This window comes from Glycine max, chromosome 11 (assembly GCF_000004515.6).
Source record: "Glycine max cultivar Williams 82 chromosome 11, Glycine_max_v4.0, whole genome shotgun sequence".
NCBI classification, from domain to species: Eukaryota; Viridiplantae; Streptophyta; class Magnoliopsida; order Fabales; family Fabaceae; genus Glycine; species Glycine max.
In genome coordinates, this window is record NC_038247.2 from 4,226,241 (window position 1) to 4,242,538 (window position 16,298).

At 31.4% G+C, this 16,298-nt stretch overlaps 2 protein-coding genes across 2 annotated transcripts; one reads left to right on the plus strand and one right to left on the minus strand.

The window, feature by feature from the left end:
- Positions 1-1,123: 1,123 nt before the first annotated feature.
- On the minus strand, positions 1,124-6,165 carry LOC100779007 (CLK4-associating serine/arginine rich protein). Its single transcript, XM_003537266.5, has 13 exons — positions 5,794-6,165; positions 5,620-5,658; positions 5,369-5,511; positions 5,084-5,159; positions 4,295-4,592; positions 4,078-4,187; positions 3,907-3,954; positions 3,574-3,786; positions 3,199-3,300; positions 2,774-2,901; positions 2,491-2,635; positions 1,538-1,660; positions 1,124-1,445 (listed from the first exon to the last, which is right to left on the minus strand). Exons 1-13 carry the CDS (start codon positions 5,988-5,990, stop codon positions 1,421-1,423), a joined length of 1,647 nt encoding a protein of 548 aa, XP_003537314.1. The 5' UTR covers positions 5,991-6,165; the 3' UTR covers positions 1,124-1,420.
- A 6,975-nt stretch (positions 6,166-13,140) lies between these two features.
- On the plus strand, positions 13,141-14,230 carry LOC100527048 (uncharacterized). The gene is made up of 2 exons (NM_001250933.2): positions 13,141-13,678; positions 14,000-14,230. The coding sequence occupies exons 1-2, from the start codon at positions 13,261-13,263 to the stop codon at positions 14,083-14,085; spliced, it is 504 nt and encodes a 167-aa protein (NP_001237862.1). The 5' UTR covers positions 13,141-13,260; the 3' UTR covers positions 14,086-14,230.
- The last annotated feature ends 2,068 nt before the right edge of the window (positions 14,231-16,298 follow it).

A 16,298-nucleotide genomic window follows, 5' to 3' on the forward strand; every position in this document is an offset into this window, starting at 1 on the left:
TTCATATAAAATTATCTATTCCGTAGCAGAAAGATGTCTACAGCTCACAATTACGCGACGTCCGGTTCAAATCCAAAGGCTGCAATGTTTTATGTTGGCTTCATATCATTCAATTTCGTCTTTGTTAAATGTATTATTATTTTAGCTCATCAAAAAAATTAATCACAAAATAATTTTCTCGAGAATTTAAATATTCAATGAATTTATTTTTTGAAAAAAAAATTATCACCAAAATAGTCCTCTACAGTTTGTATGATTAGGATGAATAACGAACGCGAGAAATGTGGAGAAATGAAACAGGAAAGAAGTTGGGAATTCCACACTCATTTTAATAGCAAGCAAATATATGAGGAAAAGAGACTTTAAGGGATGGGGTCCATGGTAGAAATTTCTCTTTCCCATTTGTCACGATTCAAGTACTGGAAGACAGGTAGACCAAAAGAAGAAGAAGCAAAGGAAGAGAGAAGCAAAATTACATTATTTATTTTTCTATTTCTCTCATTTTAACTTTTAAGGGGTAGAGACTGGAGAGTACAGACCAATCGCCATAGTCCCTAATATATATATATATATATATATATATATATATATATATATATATATATATATATATATAAGAGACCAATGACCATAGTGTACATGATCGCTCTTCATTCTTTTCAACTAAAGGGTAAAATTGTCTTTCATTATATATAATTTCTTTACGTTTACTTTTTTATGTGTCATCCAAGTGCTTTTTCAATGAATAATGAATAAGTATTCAAGTGCAATGAAGTATTTAGAGTTAAACCTTGTTTTAAAGAACAAAATAACTAATCCAGAATAGCATCATCCTGTAGATTGATATCTTATGAGTGAAACTGTTCGTCTGTTTATTTAAGCCTTTTGTTAATAAAAAAATTATTAAGCTGATAATGTGATATTAGTTTGATAATACACAATATTTATTGAAAATAACAGGAATCTCTTAATTTTAGTATAGATCATGTAAAATCCTCTAGGCCCATGCTTCGACGTACCCGAACTCAACAGCTTTAAATTTCATAAGCTTACCCTTAAGCTTTCTCCAGTGTCAGGTAAACCGCTAAAGTTCAATGATAAACGCCACATTTACAACAGTAGGTAAGAAAATATCTATTCTAGGTTAAAAAGGGTTTATCAAACTTACATGCTATATTATATTATAGTTCAATAATCATATTCTTTTGGCTTCAATGAACCTACGTTATTGATTTGAATTCAATAAATCTGAACCTTGGTTTCAGAAAGATTGCATAGCGCAACTTCAACACAACTCAACCAAGACCGGTTTCCCTCGAAACATTTGGTAGAAATGAAAGCCAGATGTTAATATCCATTCCATATTATAAACAAATGGCACAAAACTTCGTCAGCCTTTCTACACGTATACAGCATTCCATCAGTGCCTTGATCGATTTCTTATCCTGAAATGTCATCTTCTGAATCAGGCTTCATTGATTAAGAAGATCTGGCGAAAATTTCAAGGAACAGGCAAATGAAAACCAAAACAAATTACCTGGGAGATCGAGAATAAGGAGACCGAGAACGTGAGCGGGAACGGGGGCGAGAAGGGGAACGAGAACTAGAATAATATCTTCTGGAACCTCTACTACTTGGACTTCTACTGCGTCTGTATCTTCTGCAATTATTCATATAATCTCAATATTAGTTAGCCAATGGAAAAAGTCAGCACGACTCCATTTGCTGATATAACAGTAATTTTACTGATCGGTACTCATTCCACTAATCACCAATCTCAAAAGTCCATCTCAACACCTTTGCATATTATGTAAACTACACAAATTACAAATCCCTCGAGCACACAAGGTCTGGAGATGAATAATAGAACAGTAGATGCAATTACCCTCCATCATGCACGAGTAAAGCAAAAAAGGCAGAACTGATTAAATAAAAAAAAAAAAAAAAAAAGTCTTTCTGATGAGAAGTTACAGCAGTATTATTGGTCATGTAAAATTGCTCTTAAATGTCAACATGCAGCAAAATAGCATACACACAAACAGAGACTTTAATGAAATGAAATATGAGCAACATAACAAAATATCAAAATTGATGGTATATTCATCTTTTTAAACCAACCTTCTATGTTTTTTCATGTGTATGAGTTGTGTAAAGGTGACAGCTTAAGGTTCAAGCCAACAAAAATTAATTTTTAAACTAGACAACTAATAAGAAGTGTTAGACAAGTGTCAGTGTCAAAAACGTGTCCAACACGGCAACACTTCGAATAAGAGAGATATCCGAACTTTATAATATAAATTAAAATAGGTGAAAATTGATGTTCCTCAAGGAATTTTGACAAATCCAATATGACCCAACTTGGGGCAACTTTGGTTATATGACAGAATTCTTGTATGCTGAATCATTCCATTAAATTGAATGTTACACTTTTTTATCTTGTGAATCCATTAACAGCACAAAAGCATTTGACATGCAAATGTGCTAATATACCTTGGAGGGGAACGGCTGAAACTCCTGCTGCGGCTGCGGCTGTGGTGTCTATACCGACTCAATCTACTAGTTTCCGCAAGCTTTTCCTGCCTCTGCCGCTCCTGTTCCCTTTTCTTGGCAAGTTCAGCAGCAGTATCTTTCTTAACTGCACAAGCAAACAGTTACACATCAGAAATACAAAATTCAGAAGTACTGCTAGACTCACTCCTGAAAAGAATTAGTAGAATGCAGATAGAAGATTTCGTTGATCTGTTATTAAAATAAATTACTCAAACAGCCATACTTTGTTTGTTTAGTTGCTTGTTCATGATTCTTTTAAGTCTTTCTTGAGGAGTTTCTTTCTTCTCCCCTTGTTGTTTTAAGGGCCCTCCAGAACCACCAGTCTTTAATTTTGCTAATGCTGAAGAACCACTGGAAAAAAGAGCAACAAAGATTAAAAAACAAATAAATATTAGATAATTCAGATTATTTTTTTTAAAAAAAGTGAAATATTCTAAAAAACAAAAAAAAAAAAGCTGAATGAAATTAAGAATATAAAGGAATGTTTTTATGGTGTCCATGACCAGCTGACAGTATTTCTAACTGTTAGACAAAGATGAAACAAACCTTGATACAAATTTGATGCTTAATAAAGCAGATGGTACTACAAAAACCACATATAATTACAAAAATGTCCATTCACATATACACTGTTGGATGATGTCATACCTTACTGATGGTTTCAAGACTTTAGTGCCCTTATCCTTATCAATTGACACACCAGAAGCAGGATCAACATGCAATGCCTCAAGTATGCAACTAGATGTTGGCCTGCAAAACAGTAGAGGCATCAGATAAAATAATTGTAAAATTTCCATGCAACTCGCAGGTAGTTAGTTAGTCATGCAAAATTCTTTTCAGGGAACAATGAGCTTCAAATAGGAAGCCTTCTCCCTCCTTTCTTGGCAGTTACCCCGACAAACCTAGTCCTGATCTATTCTAAAGCACAAAAAATTGCCTCAGGCAACAATATGGGAGATATGCTGCCCAGAGAAATGACTGTCCAATCTATCTTGGCAAGAATTAAAGGTCCAGTGCTCCGACCGGTTTAACAAATCAACTTGAGATGTAGGAGATCGTGGTGGAGAAAATCCTTCAGGCCTGGGTTCATCTGCTGCTGCTCCAGAGCCCCCAAATTCAGTAATGTACTCTATTTTAGGAGTCCTTGGTTTGCTTCGGTGAATATCATCAGAATGACCACTGCATGAATAACGCCTTGAGTGCGACGGAGAGTATGACCGCGATCTAGACCTTGACCTGGATACAGAAAATGACAAAAACACTTAATAAATTTTCCTTCACGAGAAGTATGAGTAATATGGAAAATGGATAGATGTAAAGCATCATCCAGAGGGAAAATGAAAAAGCTGAATATACCTTCTAGATCGAGAATAGGCTTCATATGTAGGACTTTGCCTTGTTTCCCTGCATGTATATATTGAGTGCAATATTATGAGAGCAAAGAAGAATAATCAGCAATCCCATTTGTTAGTAGGAGCACAATTTCATATATTCTTTCGCTCAATTTCATATATCAATATTTTCTACCGGTAGGGGTCATGATGCAGCACACGAGTTCCAGATATCCGTGTGGCTTCTCTCTCTCTCTCCCTTTCAATCTGAGAAGCCTTCCTTCTTTCCTTACGACTCAGCTTCCTCTACAAATTTATAATTATAATATATCATTGTAAGTATCAGTACGGCCATCTTGAAATATGAAAAACTAAAAACATATTCAATTCTTACTATGAACTTTTTCACTTACAATTGCAGGATCACCTTTGATCAACTCTTTTTGCCTTTTTTCTTCCTCCTTAGCCTTCTTATCCATGTAAACAAGCCAACCATACCTTTTAACCCCATATTCTTTTGCAATTATTTCCATTCCTTCATCATTGCTATCATCACTATTAAAATCCTCATCATCCTCATCATCTTCATCTTCCTCGTTATCATTATCTTCATCATCTGAAATATGAGTTTCTTCTTTTCCATTCCCATCATAAGAAAACCTGACCTGCGAGTAAGATCCTTTGCTTGCAGCAGGCTGCAACAAATTAGATCTACAAATGGACAATAAAATAAACAAAATAAGATAATCTATTATGAAGTATATCAACTACATATCATATGAAGTTGCAAGAAACAATTGTTGTCAATTGCTAACATTCAGTTTCAAAAAGTGGAACAAAAATTATGTCATAAACAATTAAAAAAAAAACTTCCAAACACCAATTACAAGGAGAAAGACAAAAAAAACAGCAGATCCCTGGTAAAAAAAAAAAAAACAACTACAAACAATGCTCAGGAAACATGCATCCTAATATATTCAGCATTTCTAAGGAATCAAATTATTGTTAGCAAAAGTTACTAACCCATCTGATTCTAAGGATTGCAAACCTAAAAATGAATTCAAACCCAAATTTTGTTTGTTTTGTAAACCATGTATATGAAATTTATACCAATACATTAATGCTACTCTCAGATATGATGACATCCAATCAAATTATTAATCAATTAGTTAAAGAGGAATGAAAGAAAAATGTCACTGAACCTGTCTGATGTAAATGGAGCAGCAGCCTTGGCCTCCATCTCTTGATTTACATGCTCCAAAGCCTCCTCATCAGTGACTGTTAAGATTATAAAAACCTAGTTTGTAAATTCAACTTTAAAACCAAAACAAAGAAATCAGAGTGGCCGCGGAACCATAGAACCTTCTGTGTCTTATTCCTTTAACATGATGAACAACAATGAAAAGATAAATAAAATAAACAAAGCAACAATTAATGGTTATTATACGAGAATCAAACACATTGTCGAGAAACAAAAAAGTACCGACATCCTCTACGGCGATGCTTTATTAAATCCCGATAACGCTCAAAATTAACAAACTCTTCTAACTCTTCTTCTTCTTCAGACTTCTCCGGAGCGCGCCTGTGACTAGAATCGCGAACGAAATCAAGGAGAGCACGCCCATCAAATCTGCAAACGGAACGCATAGGATTCAGCGTCAATAAAGCGTTCGTTATAAATCAAATACACATAAAAAAGCACTCAGAAGAAATGAAGGATAGTAAAAAAAGCACGCACCGGTCTATCAATACATCCTGTTTCCCATTCCAAGGTATCCTGAGACACAAACAAATCAGCAGGTAAACCTTATGCAAATTAATACACAGAATATGACTGAATTAATTAGAACCTTTCGAAAAGGTGATTAATTGGAAATTAAGGAATTGAGAGAGAAGAGTGAGAGAAACGAACAGGCCCTGCTGATCCTGTGAGGCTTGGTAGAGAGCGTCGTCGCGATAGGTTCGGCTAGGAAAGCCGACGAGCTGAATGGATTGCTGAGGATCGCCGCGTCTCTTGGCGAGGTAAACGGCGCGTCGTTGCGCTCTCTTCCGAGCCGCGTCCATCATGTCGTGGACCTTCTTCTCCGACCTTCTCGCCTCGTGCCACATCCTTCTTCTTCTTTCTCCTCAATGAGATTTTGAACCCTAATTTTGATTCCTCGATTTTCCACACAGTGCTACTTCCAACCTCTTGTTCCACACTGTCTGCCTCGTGCTTTTCCTCCTGCACCCGGCTTGTTACTTATTTGCCCCTCCCAAATCCCAATCCCACCATCTATGAAATTACTATTACCTTTCTTGCCTCATTTTTTCCTTAACTAATTAACCAAGGCAATTGATGATGATGATGAGTGCCCTGTTACATTTACATGGAATATGTGAGTTGAATTTTTACTTATAATAATTTAATTATACAAATTAAAATTATTTTATTACATTTTCTAATGGATTGAATTGATATAAAAATAGAATTTAATTTATTAAATTTAAAGATTAAAAAAATTTAAACAATTATATCTTGAATATGATAGGATTAAATAAAATTTAAGATAAAATAGATTTAAATTTGAAAATAATATTTTCTCTAACGTTATCTTCTCTAATACATTATTTTTAACACACGGAAATTATTAATAAGAAATGAGACTCACAGAAAATTATAATTAAAAAAATCAACAATAAAAAATGTGTTCAAAACAATGTATTATAGTATTTTAGTAACATTTCTTATGAAGAGAATAATAAAAATGTGTCCTAAAGTAACTAAAAGAGTGCAAAATCTTTCAATATCAACAAAAAAATTAATAGTGAGTGTCATTTTTTCATGTGATTTTACCTTATTTATATTTACATTAGTTGAGTCCCGTAATGTTCCTACAGGCATTCTAATGCCACATTCACGTGTGGGTCAATTAAAATAAGGTTATAAAACGTGTCCTAAAATAAAAATTATCAACGTTTCAAAATGAAAAATGTGCTGTAAAATATATTAGACAATGTCGACGGTGGTGGTAGGTTTCGCTGCAACGACAATGTCGACGACGTCGGGGAGTGGTGGTGGGTGGTGCGTCTGATCTGAAAAAGAAAAACAAATACAGAGGAAACGAAGGATCGTTGGGGAGTGGTGGTTGGTGACCGTTCTTGGACAATCTATACTAATCTCTTTTGATAATTATCTTTTCATCTTCATTTTTATAACAACTATCTTATCTTTTAAAATTCATTTTTTTTTTCCATGCAATCATTCATATTATATAAATAGTTCAAGAAATAGTAATCTGTTCACTTTCTTCACAAGAGAAACACTACTTATATTTTTATTTTTATTTTATGAAGGAAGTCATAGCAAATGCTCTACATACCAATTTGGACAAAGTTTTGACACAGCATGGCTGAATGGCGGCCGTAGAGGAGACTCAAGCGGCGCAAAGATGGACGACGCAAAGTGTCCTATTGTAGGATCATTAAAAAGGATTGTAAAGAAATGTGTATAAATATTGTGTTTACAATTTTTGGTGATTTTCAAATAAAAAGGTTTTGTGCTAATGTTATTAAGCAAAAATAATTAACAAGAAAAAATAAAAGAGATTGAAAATTGGTGATTTACTAGTTCTCCTTTTCTTCCTCATTCTACTCATTTTTTGTTTTTTTTTTCACTCTGCTTAGATGATAGGGTAAATTATCTCTATTTTGTGTTAATATCCTTTTTATATAATTATTTTTCTCATTATTTTTATTATTTTTTCTTGACAGTGTACAACCATGTTTCTCTAATTTCAATATACACAATCATCTTTTGAACAAATTCATGGTAATATAATTGTTCATTTTAAAACTTCTCCTAAATAAAATTTGCAAATAACTAATTCTTTTTAATCTCTAATTTCATTTTAATTTTTTAAATCTACCAACTAATAATACAGGGATTTTTAAAACTTGTCATTTTTAAGTTTAAAACTCATTTTATAGATATATTTATGAATTTTAAAACTACCATTTTTATTTTTTTTATTTTTTTTATAGAAATTCTTTTTGTTAAACTTTACAATCTAAAAATTGGTTTAATTTAATTTAATTTTAGATATTTGTTAGTTTAAAAACTGGTTTTGTTTTTAAGTTTGTCTATCTAAAAATTTCTCACATTACTGTATGATTACTAACATTTATTAGGGATTATTTTAATTTGATTTTTTTATTGGTTTACATAGTTTGCAGCATTTTTAAAGGTAGTTTTTAGTTTTTTTAATACTTTGATTTTCTTTTGTAGATAAATGAAAAAGATTATGCATGCATCATATGTCATGTCATATAGATTATGATAACACTAAAATAAAAACTCATTGTCTTATAAATGTGAAAACATTTGATGCAAAAGTTTTGCAACCAGGAAAAGAAAAAAAAAGAAGATAGAGGATAAATAAGATAAAATAATTGATTATTGATTTGAATTGTTTATCTTATTTAAATTGTTATGTTAATATATGTTATCTTGTAGCATTTGAATTTGAATTGTTATATTGTCTTTTGTCAGTTTGGGACAATACATCTAAGTATATAAGAACAATCACGTCTCTAAATTAAAAATACAAACTGATTGTCCATAAATATTTTATGGCATATCCAACAAACTTATAAAAAGATGATAATTAAGATGTGAATTGAACATGGTGAATTATAAAGCACCTCACGATCCAATATTTTTTTTAAAATATTAATCATGTTCAAATTCATGTAAGGATTTCATGTGTTTTAAACTAATTTAGTAATTTATTCTATTTTTTTAAAAGTATGTGAAAAAAATGAGATTTTTAAATATAAAAAGGAAAAAGAAGTACCAAAAATCAAATAATGAAATAAAGAAAAAATTAACAATAGAAAAACAATTTTTGGAAAGTAATATGGGATATTTATGATAAAATTTATCAAGTTAGAAAAAATATATACATACAGTTATATTATTTATTTACAATTTTTATTATAAATGGTGATAAATAGTAGAAGCATAAAAATATACATTTTTTGTTCTTATTTATGTCATCCAAGTTCACATTGCAATTTAATAATTAATTTTTAATATTTAATTTTATTAAGTAGTTCTACTATTATGTAATTACAATGTATAATAAGAAAAATTGTTACAATATATTAAATTTAACACAAAAAATATAATAGCATAATAAAAATGTATTAAATTAGAGAAAAAAATTTACCTCAAACCAATATTCATATCCATTAGAATATAAGATATATTAATTTTAGCACAATAAAAATTACACATAATATTAAATTTAACGTAATAGAAATGCAAACATATACCGGCACATCAATACCTATTTAGCAGCTTCTTTTTTTTACAAGAAAAGGGTATTATGGGGAAAATATGAAAAGGGAAGTGTACTAAGCAATTAAGGCGAGTGAATGTAGCAATTGCGAATTACTAACTCGTGAACTCTCTTAAAAACATTTGGCCCAACTTCATAGCCTTAATTAGATTTCTCAAACTTTTTTCTATTTACATTTTAATTTTATCAAATAACTAATGAAATTAACTCACGTGATAATTAGATATGGCATAACAATACATAAATACAGTATATAAATTAAAGAACAAAATATTTAAATTAAATGACCTAAAACTGTACTCCAAATGTATGACATATTTATCGAATTGACAATATTTATAGGTAAACTATTTTTATAATAACAGTAATAAGGAAATTAATCACCATGCGAGTAAATTTATTTGGATGCCTTCTGGTATGCATCTTTATTCCCTAATCAAAAAGCTGAATAAAAAAAGGCATCATGGTTTTAGAGGTATAACAATATTGATTTTGAAAAGGAATTGGTTATAACCTATTCGACTTGATAGTTGTTTGCTTCCATACATATAACACTTTTTAATTTGCTTAGCTCACAGAAGCAATTTTTTTTTTTTTTTGTTGCTTTTGTCGAACGCTGTACATTTCTTTATATTAAAAAATAGATTGACACGGATCCCAAGAAAAGAACCAAATGTAAATAAAACATTAAATTAGAAAAGCATCATTTTCCAATTAAAAAACTGGATAGTACATAGTACAACTATTTTTTTTATCTACTATATATATATATATATATATATATATATATATATATATATATATATATATATATATATATATACATATATATCTCAAATGAGAGAGTTTATTTTTTTAGTTTCCTAAATTAAAAATCATATTTTAATTTCTTAAATTTGTCAAATACTTTTTTTCCTTCTACGGTAAAAAAAAATTACCACAAATTATTCATTTAAACCACAAAAATCAGTAAAGAAAGATTTTTTTTTACAAATTTAAGAAACTAAAAATATATTTAAAATGTTACATAAATTAATTGCATATAATTTTATATGATTAAATATTTCTACTATCTAGTTTCAATTAGATTGAAAAAAGACCGTATATGCTAAAACACATTTCTCAGTACTAGTAGTAGTAATTAATTGAGAGATGATACCATTGTTTATTTTATTTGTTTGATTTATTAAACCAAAACCATCTCGCCCGGTTAGGAAAGAGATAAGGTTTACCCACGCGTAATGGCGGTAATGCTATGAACGGTTTAATTTTAGATTACTCATATAAACGCTCCTTTCGAAGTGAATGAGTTTTGATTTTGATTTAATTACAATTTTCATCTTTTAATTTATTTGTTGGATTTATTTTTTTTTGGTTACGCTATTAGACTTAATTTGATCCTCTTATTATTAAATTTTTTTAATTGGTCTGGTAATTTTTAAAAATAGTTCAATTATATTTTTTTTTATAAAATTTTATTTTGATCCTATTTAAAAACTAAATTTTCTCATATTTCTTTCAGAATTTATGAAACACATGAAAAAAATAGGATTAAATTGATTTAATTTTAAAAATAAAGCACTTAATTGAACTTTTAATTTATAAATAAATGAAGCTAATTGAATCATTTTTAAATTTATAAGACTTAATTTAAGTTTTTAATAATAAGAGAACTAGATTAAATTAAAAAATAAATCAGAAGAAAAAATAGTAATTAAATCTTTGACATACACTTTTTTTTATAAAAAAAAAAATAGTAAGACAAAATCTAGGCTACTATGCATACACGTTTCTCTCACCAGGGTAATAAGAAGCTATTATTTTTCTACATAAATTAAACTATACATACATTAAGTATTTTTAGTTTTGTTTTTTATTTATAATTAAATTTTTATCTCAATAATTGAATGTTACAACTAGATATAGTTAAATTTTCCAAAATAAAATTAATTTTTAAAATAATATCAAACTGCATATAATATTATGCACAAATTTTATCTTTTTCTTGTTATATGGCAGCTATTGGGTATATCCGTACGCATATGCTCAATTAATCAGCACTAGAGATGAAGGATGGCGTGCGTAGGTCCTAATAGATATTATATTTCAAATGGCTTTCATGATTTTGTGATGTGTCTCTTAGACCACCGCAGTTCGCACCACAAAACTAAAGTCTGCTAATTAACATTAGTATTTTTCTGTTTTTGTATCATATCGTATTCAATTATTGTCACTCAATCTTTCATATTTTGGTCATTTTTGCTGAATAACAATAAGTTGGGGAATCTTTCGTATATACTTTCTTTGCACGAACAAATTAAATGACGTTTACGTGTTCCTGACTTTGATTCGTATATATATATATTAACTGAAATCAGATTCGCTCGTAAAAGGAGTGAAATTGGTTTTAGACATTTCCATATCATTGTTATCTGTGTTTCCTTAAGTTGGATAGTAAGGATAGTGTTTAAAGAAAGAAAATAACAAACTCAAATATAAATATTTTATATTTTATTTAATGTTTTTTATATTTAAAGAACTATTAAATATGTATAATAATCATAATTTCACTATAATAATTACAGTTCCATTAATAACCATCCCAATCACTACTTCTAGAATAATAACTATCCTAGGACAGATTTCATGATTTTATTCCTCAATAAAGTTTGATACAACGTAAATAGTTAAAATTCTTAAACATTTAGATTTTTTTACATGTTGATTAATATTCGATTTCTGACTACACACGTATAGAAAAACTTCTGAAACTTGTATCGGAGAAAGATAAAATTTATAAATAAAAAAAACAAATTGATTGTTTACGGCAGTAAGTTGTCGCCATGGTTGAATTTGACAAAGTAAAATGACCCATATTATATATATAGTTTAATGTAATTTACTAGTGGACGACACATTCAATTAGCAATACTTAAATACAAAATACCAAGTATAAACTATAATAATTTCTGTTGGTTATTATAATAATTAAAATATGCATGGTTAACTAGAAAAATTATACAATCCCGACACATGATAACCAGACATTGCTTTTAAGGAAATGGATACCGTCAATAATACAGATACAAATAACAAGACACATATATATCGTAAATTTGAAGCTCGGGTCAGTGATTTAAATGTAATTTTAAAAGATGATCAAGTATTATACCTAACTTAACGTATAATTAATCGTGATATATCTGGAGCGTATAATTTCCTTCGGCAGCAAGGCATTATATTATACACCCCGTGGGAAAGGCAATAAGACTAAACGCAAAAAATATTTGATTATTTGTCACTCAGTGATAGATTGGTTAGTTGGCCAATTAAGCTAAGCAAATAAATTATAAATGCATGAGTGCAATATTTCTACGCCAAGCAAGCGAAGAAAACAGCGAAACAAGATGTGGAGTGTGGACTATATCAAATAATACGAAAACCCTTATTTTACGGACAATTTTTTAAATTTTGAGAATATTTTTTTTCTAAAAACATAATATAATAATTATTTTAAGATGTTATTAAAAAATGTGTTTGGTTAATTATTAAAATTATTTTTCATATTTTCAAAAATAATTAAAATACATGTTTGATTGAGTTATTTTGTATAGTTTTTTTATTTTAAAAAAATAACTAAATAGATTCGTAAAACAAACTGTTATTTAATAGATGAATAAAAGGAAATTAAATGATTAGACATAAATAGTCAACATATTAAATTTAAGATTGAATTGTTGGGGGTATTATTGAAACTCCAAATTACAGAATATTAAATTAATAAAAGTTTATTTTTCTGATAAATGGAAGGTTAAGAAAATGATGAGGAGTGATAATGAAGAGGTGGACCAATGAGAGAGGGGTTTGGGTGTGGGTTTGATCCATAAAGCCAGTGGTGTCCCTTCCCATTCAAAAGCGCCGAAAGAAAGAAACCTAACAACGCCATAGCGTTTCCTAACCCATCGTGCGAGGTCCCTCGACCTCCGCACAACCCCAACTCCAAGGGGCTGTGCCTGTCGCCGTCGTCTTCCACGCTCATGTCGGAACCCGACATCCACGCGCCGCCGTTCCTGCTCCAGCGCCCGCCGCTCCTGCAGTCGGCCTCGCCACTCTTCAAGCAGCGATCGTGGTCGCCGGACGCCTTCCGCGATGAGGCGTGGCTCCGGCGCAAGGGGAACTGCAAGAACCGCCGCAGCAAGAGCGTCACCGATGAGGACGTGGACGAGCTCAAAGCCTGCATCGAGTTGGGCTTCGGATTCGATTCCTCCCCCGAGAACGAGCTCGATCAACGCCTCTCCGATACTTTGCCCGCTCTCGGCCTCTACTACGCCGTCAACAAGCGCTACAACAACTCCCTCGTCACCAAAACCACGCCGTCCTCCTCCTCCGCCGCCTCCGATTGCGACAGCAGTCCTTCCCCCCACGGCAGTCCCCACTCCGCCATCTTCACCACCGGTATAATATTTACTTAGATAACCTCTTAACATAATTAGAGTTTCAGATCAATAACTTAAACAGTAATCTAATCATCATTGGAATTTCACCTCGACAATCTAAATAGTTAGTTATCGGAATTAGAGTTTGAGTTCGATAACCTTTATCAGGTTTGCAGTAAAATTATTATACATATTATCGAGATAAAACACAAATTCTAACGAGATAACACTTAAATTTCGTTCTTCAATTTATTTCAGAATTGTTTAATTTGTATTAATTATGAGTAAATTGGATTTAGATCTCATTGGATTGATTTGTTTGGTGTGAATCATTATGAAGGTGATAACCCTCAGACGGTGAAGACGAGGCTGAGGCAGTGGGCTCAGGTAGTTGCTTGTGCGGTGCGTCAAAGTTCAGATGTGTGATTGGGAAGCAAATGAAGAAGCAGGGTTGTCAAACGTAAACCATAAAATAGAAGCAATGTGTGATTGGTATTATTATAAATGACAACGATTCCCCATCGAACCGGACCAAACCGAGAGCGGACCCTAGTTAACCACCCAATTGTGACGGAACCAAACTAGTTAGTTAATTAGCTATATTACATTACATGCGGGGCTGTCGGCAGCGCCTTGTTTTGTACTGTACTTGTCCAATGTGATGACTAAGCCAAGGTAGATCTGTTCTATTATAGTATTATCTGTCACATATATGATATATGCTAGACTTACGTACAATTTAGTTTTATTTGTGTGCCGGGTGTGTGAAAGGAAAAAAAAACAAGTCAAAAGGTGTTCTGCTGCACTTGAATCCAGTGCTGTGTCTGTGTGTGCTGCTTTTCTTTTCTCTTTCCTATTGGCCTTGCTTGGTTTCTACTACTTTATTGAAAAGGAAGGAGAGAGAGAGAGAGGATGTGAAGTGAAGAATATAACATTCTTGTAACTCTGACAATAACATGGGTTGGCTGGCTGGGTACGAGTACGATTCAACTTGTGTCTTTCGTGAAAGGCAAGACAGTGAAGCTTCAAGTTTCAACATTCTCCTGTTCGTATCATCGATTGGGAATATTGCGGTGTTGGCAATGCTAACTTTGTGTTTCTGACTCATTGTACTTTCTAGCTAGCCACTCTGTCATCACTTGTTTTTCCTTTTGCACCGATTTTCCGGCGGCAGGGAGTGGGAATGGAATGGAACATCTGTAGTGTTGACTTTTCACGCGGAGGCTGGCATGCATCAAGTCAACCCCACTGCTAACTAAATTAAACGGACAGTGGCTGTTAAGTGTTGTACACCAATGTTAGGGGGAACTGTGAGATGCAAAATAGAAGGCTAAAATGAAGCATAACACTCAACGTGCACCCTTTGTGGTGGATTTGAGTGATAAGAATAGAGACATGAGATATCAAAAATAAAGAGAGAAAAATGATAAATTACAGAAGTGGTGTGATATAAAAGAAAGAGAAAAGTAATGTAAAATAAAAATGAGATGAAAGGAAAATCGAGTGAAAGTTTATAACCTTGAGATGAACGAAATATATAACTATAGCATTGATTATAACTTAGGCAGTCGTCATTAGCTACAAGTGAGCGTGTCTGGAAAACGTTAGATGAAGTCACTTGTAGCAGGGAAAACAAATTGAGAAAGAAACTACGAATCCACGGATTTATGGACGAGTACTATCAGAGCAAATTAGGAAGATAAAACTAAAGCATTGCCATGATTATGACCTATAATAATAGTCCAATTGGAATTAAAAAAAAAACACTGAAACAATTGATTACAACAATCTACAATAATAATAGTCCAAAATAGCCAAAAACCACATTTTTCTGTTTTTCCGTTTTTCTCTTTCTTTTCATGTCTTCACTGCTAACACTTGGACATATATAAAAATGTGGACAAACTTGAATTATCTGTTGACATTTCTCATTAATTTACATTGTTTTATTTATAAGAAAAGAATATTGTAAGTTGTCTTGCACCATGATCATGTCTATTAACTTCCTTTCTCATTCAATTTTTTAATATTATCCTAAAGATGACTTTTAACGAAATACATTTGTAAGTTTACCCGAAAGAAAATAACATTTCCGAAAATATAATTATAAACAAACCTTTTATTATTATTATTATTGTTATTATTATTATTATTATTACATACTAAATAAAACTTTAGTTATTGCATTGGGCAAAAATACCAAATGGGGTTTCTTTTACAAATTATTTACCTAAATGGGTCTGTTTTGAAATTATTTACTTCATGGGTCTGTTTTTGTACTACAAAGCACCTCTCCGAAAGGCGCGTTCGCCGTAAAGGCGACACGTGGCAGCACTTGGGACGCGCCCTGCGTACGTAGCGCTGCTGCAGCAGGCGCGTCGGGTCGTGTTGGTACCCAGGCGCGACGGGTCGTGCTGGGGACCAGGCGCGACCCAGTTGGGTCGTACTTTATTTAATATTTTTTATATTTTATATTTTTTTTATTTAATATATTTTTATATTATTTTATTTTATTTTTTTATATTTTATTTAATAGTTTCTATATTAAATAAATTATTAACATTATATATGATTTTAAAATCATAAATAATTTTTTATATTATTTTTATTTATTATATTTATTATATTTTATTTAATAT

Bases quoted from the DNA above. Each gene is read 5' to 3' on its own strand.
- LOC100779007 (XM_003537266.5), bottom strand. From the start codon at position 5,990: ATGTGGCACGAGGCGAGAAGGTCGGAGAAGAAGGTCCACGACATGATG. The intron at 5,659-5,793 runs GTTCGTTTCTCT...TTTGTGTCTCAG, and splicing joins TCACAGGATCAGCAGGGCCT to GATACCTTGGAATGGGAAAC. The intron at 1,661-2,490 runs GTATATTAGCAC...GAATAATTGCAG, and splicing joins TTCAGCCGTTCCCCTCCAAG to AAGATACAGACGCAGTAGAA.
- LOC100527048 (NM_001250933.2), top strand. From the start codon at position 13,261: ATGTCGGAACCCGACATCCACGCGCCGCCGTTCCTGCTCCAGCGCCCG. The intron at 13,679-13,999 runs GTATAATATTTA...ATCATTATGAAG, and splicing joins CTCCGCCATCTTCACCACCG to GTGATAACCCTCAGACGGTG.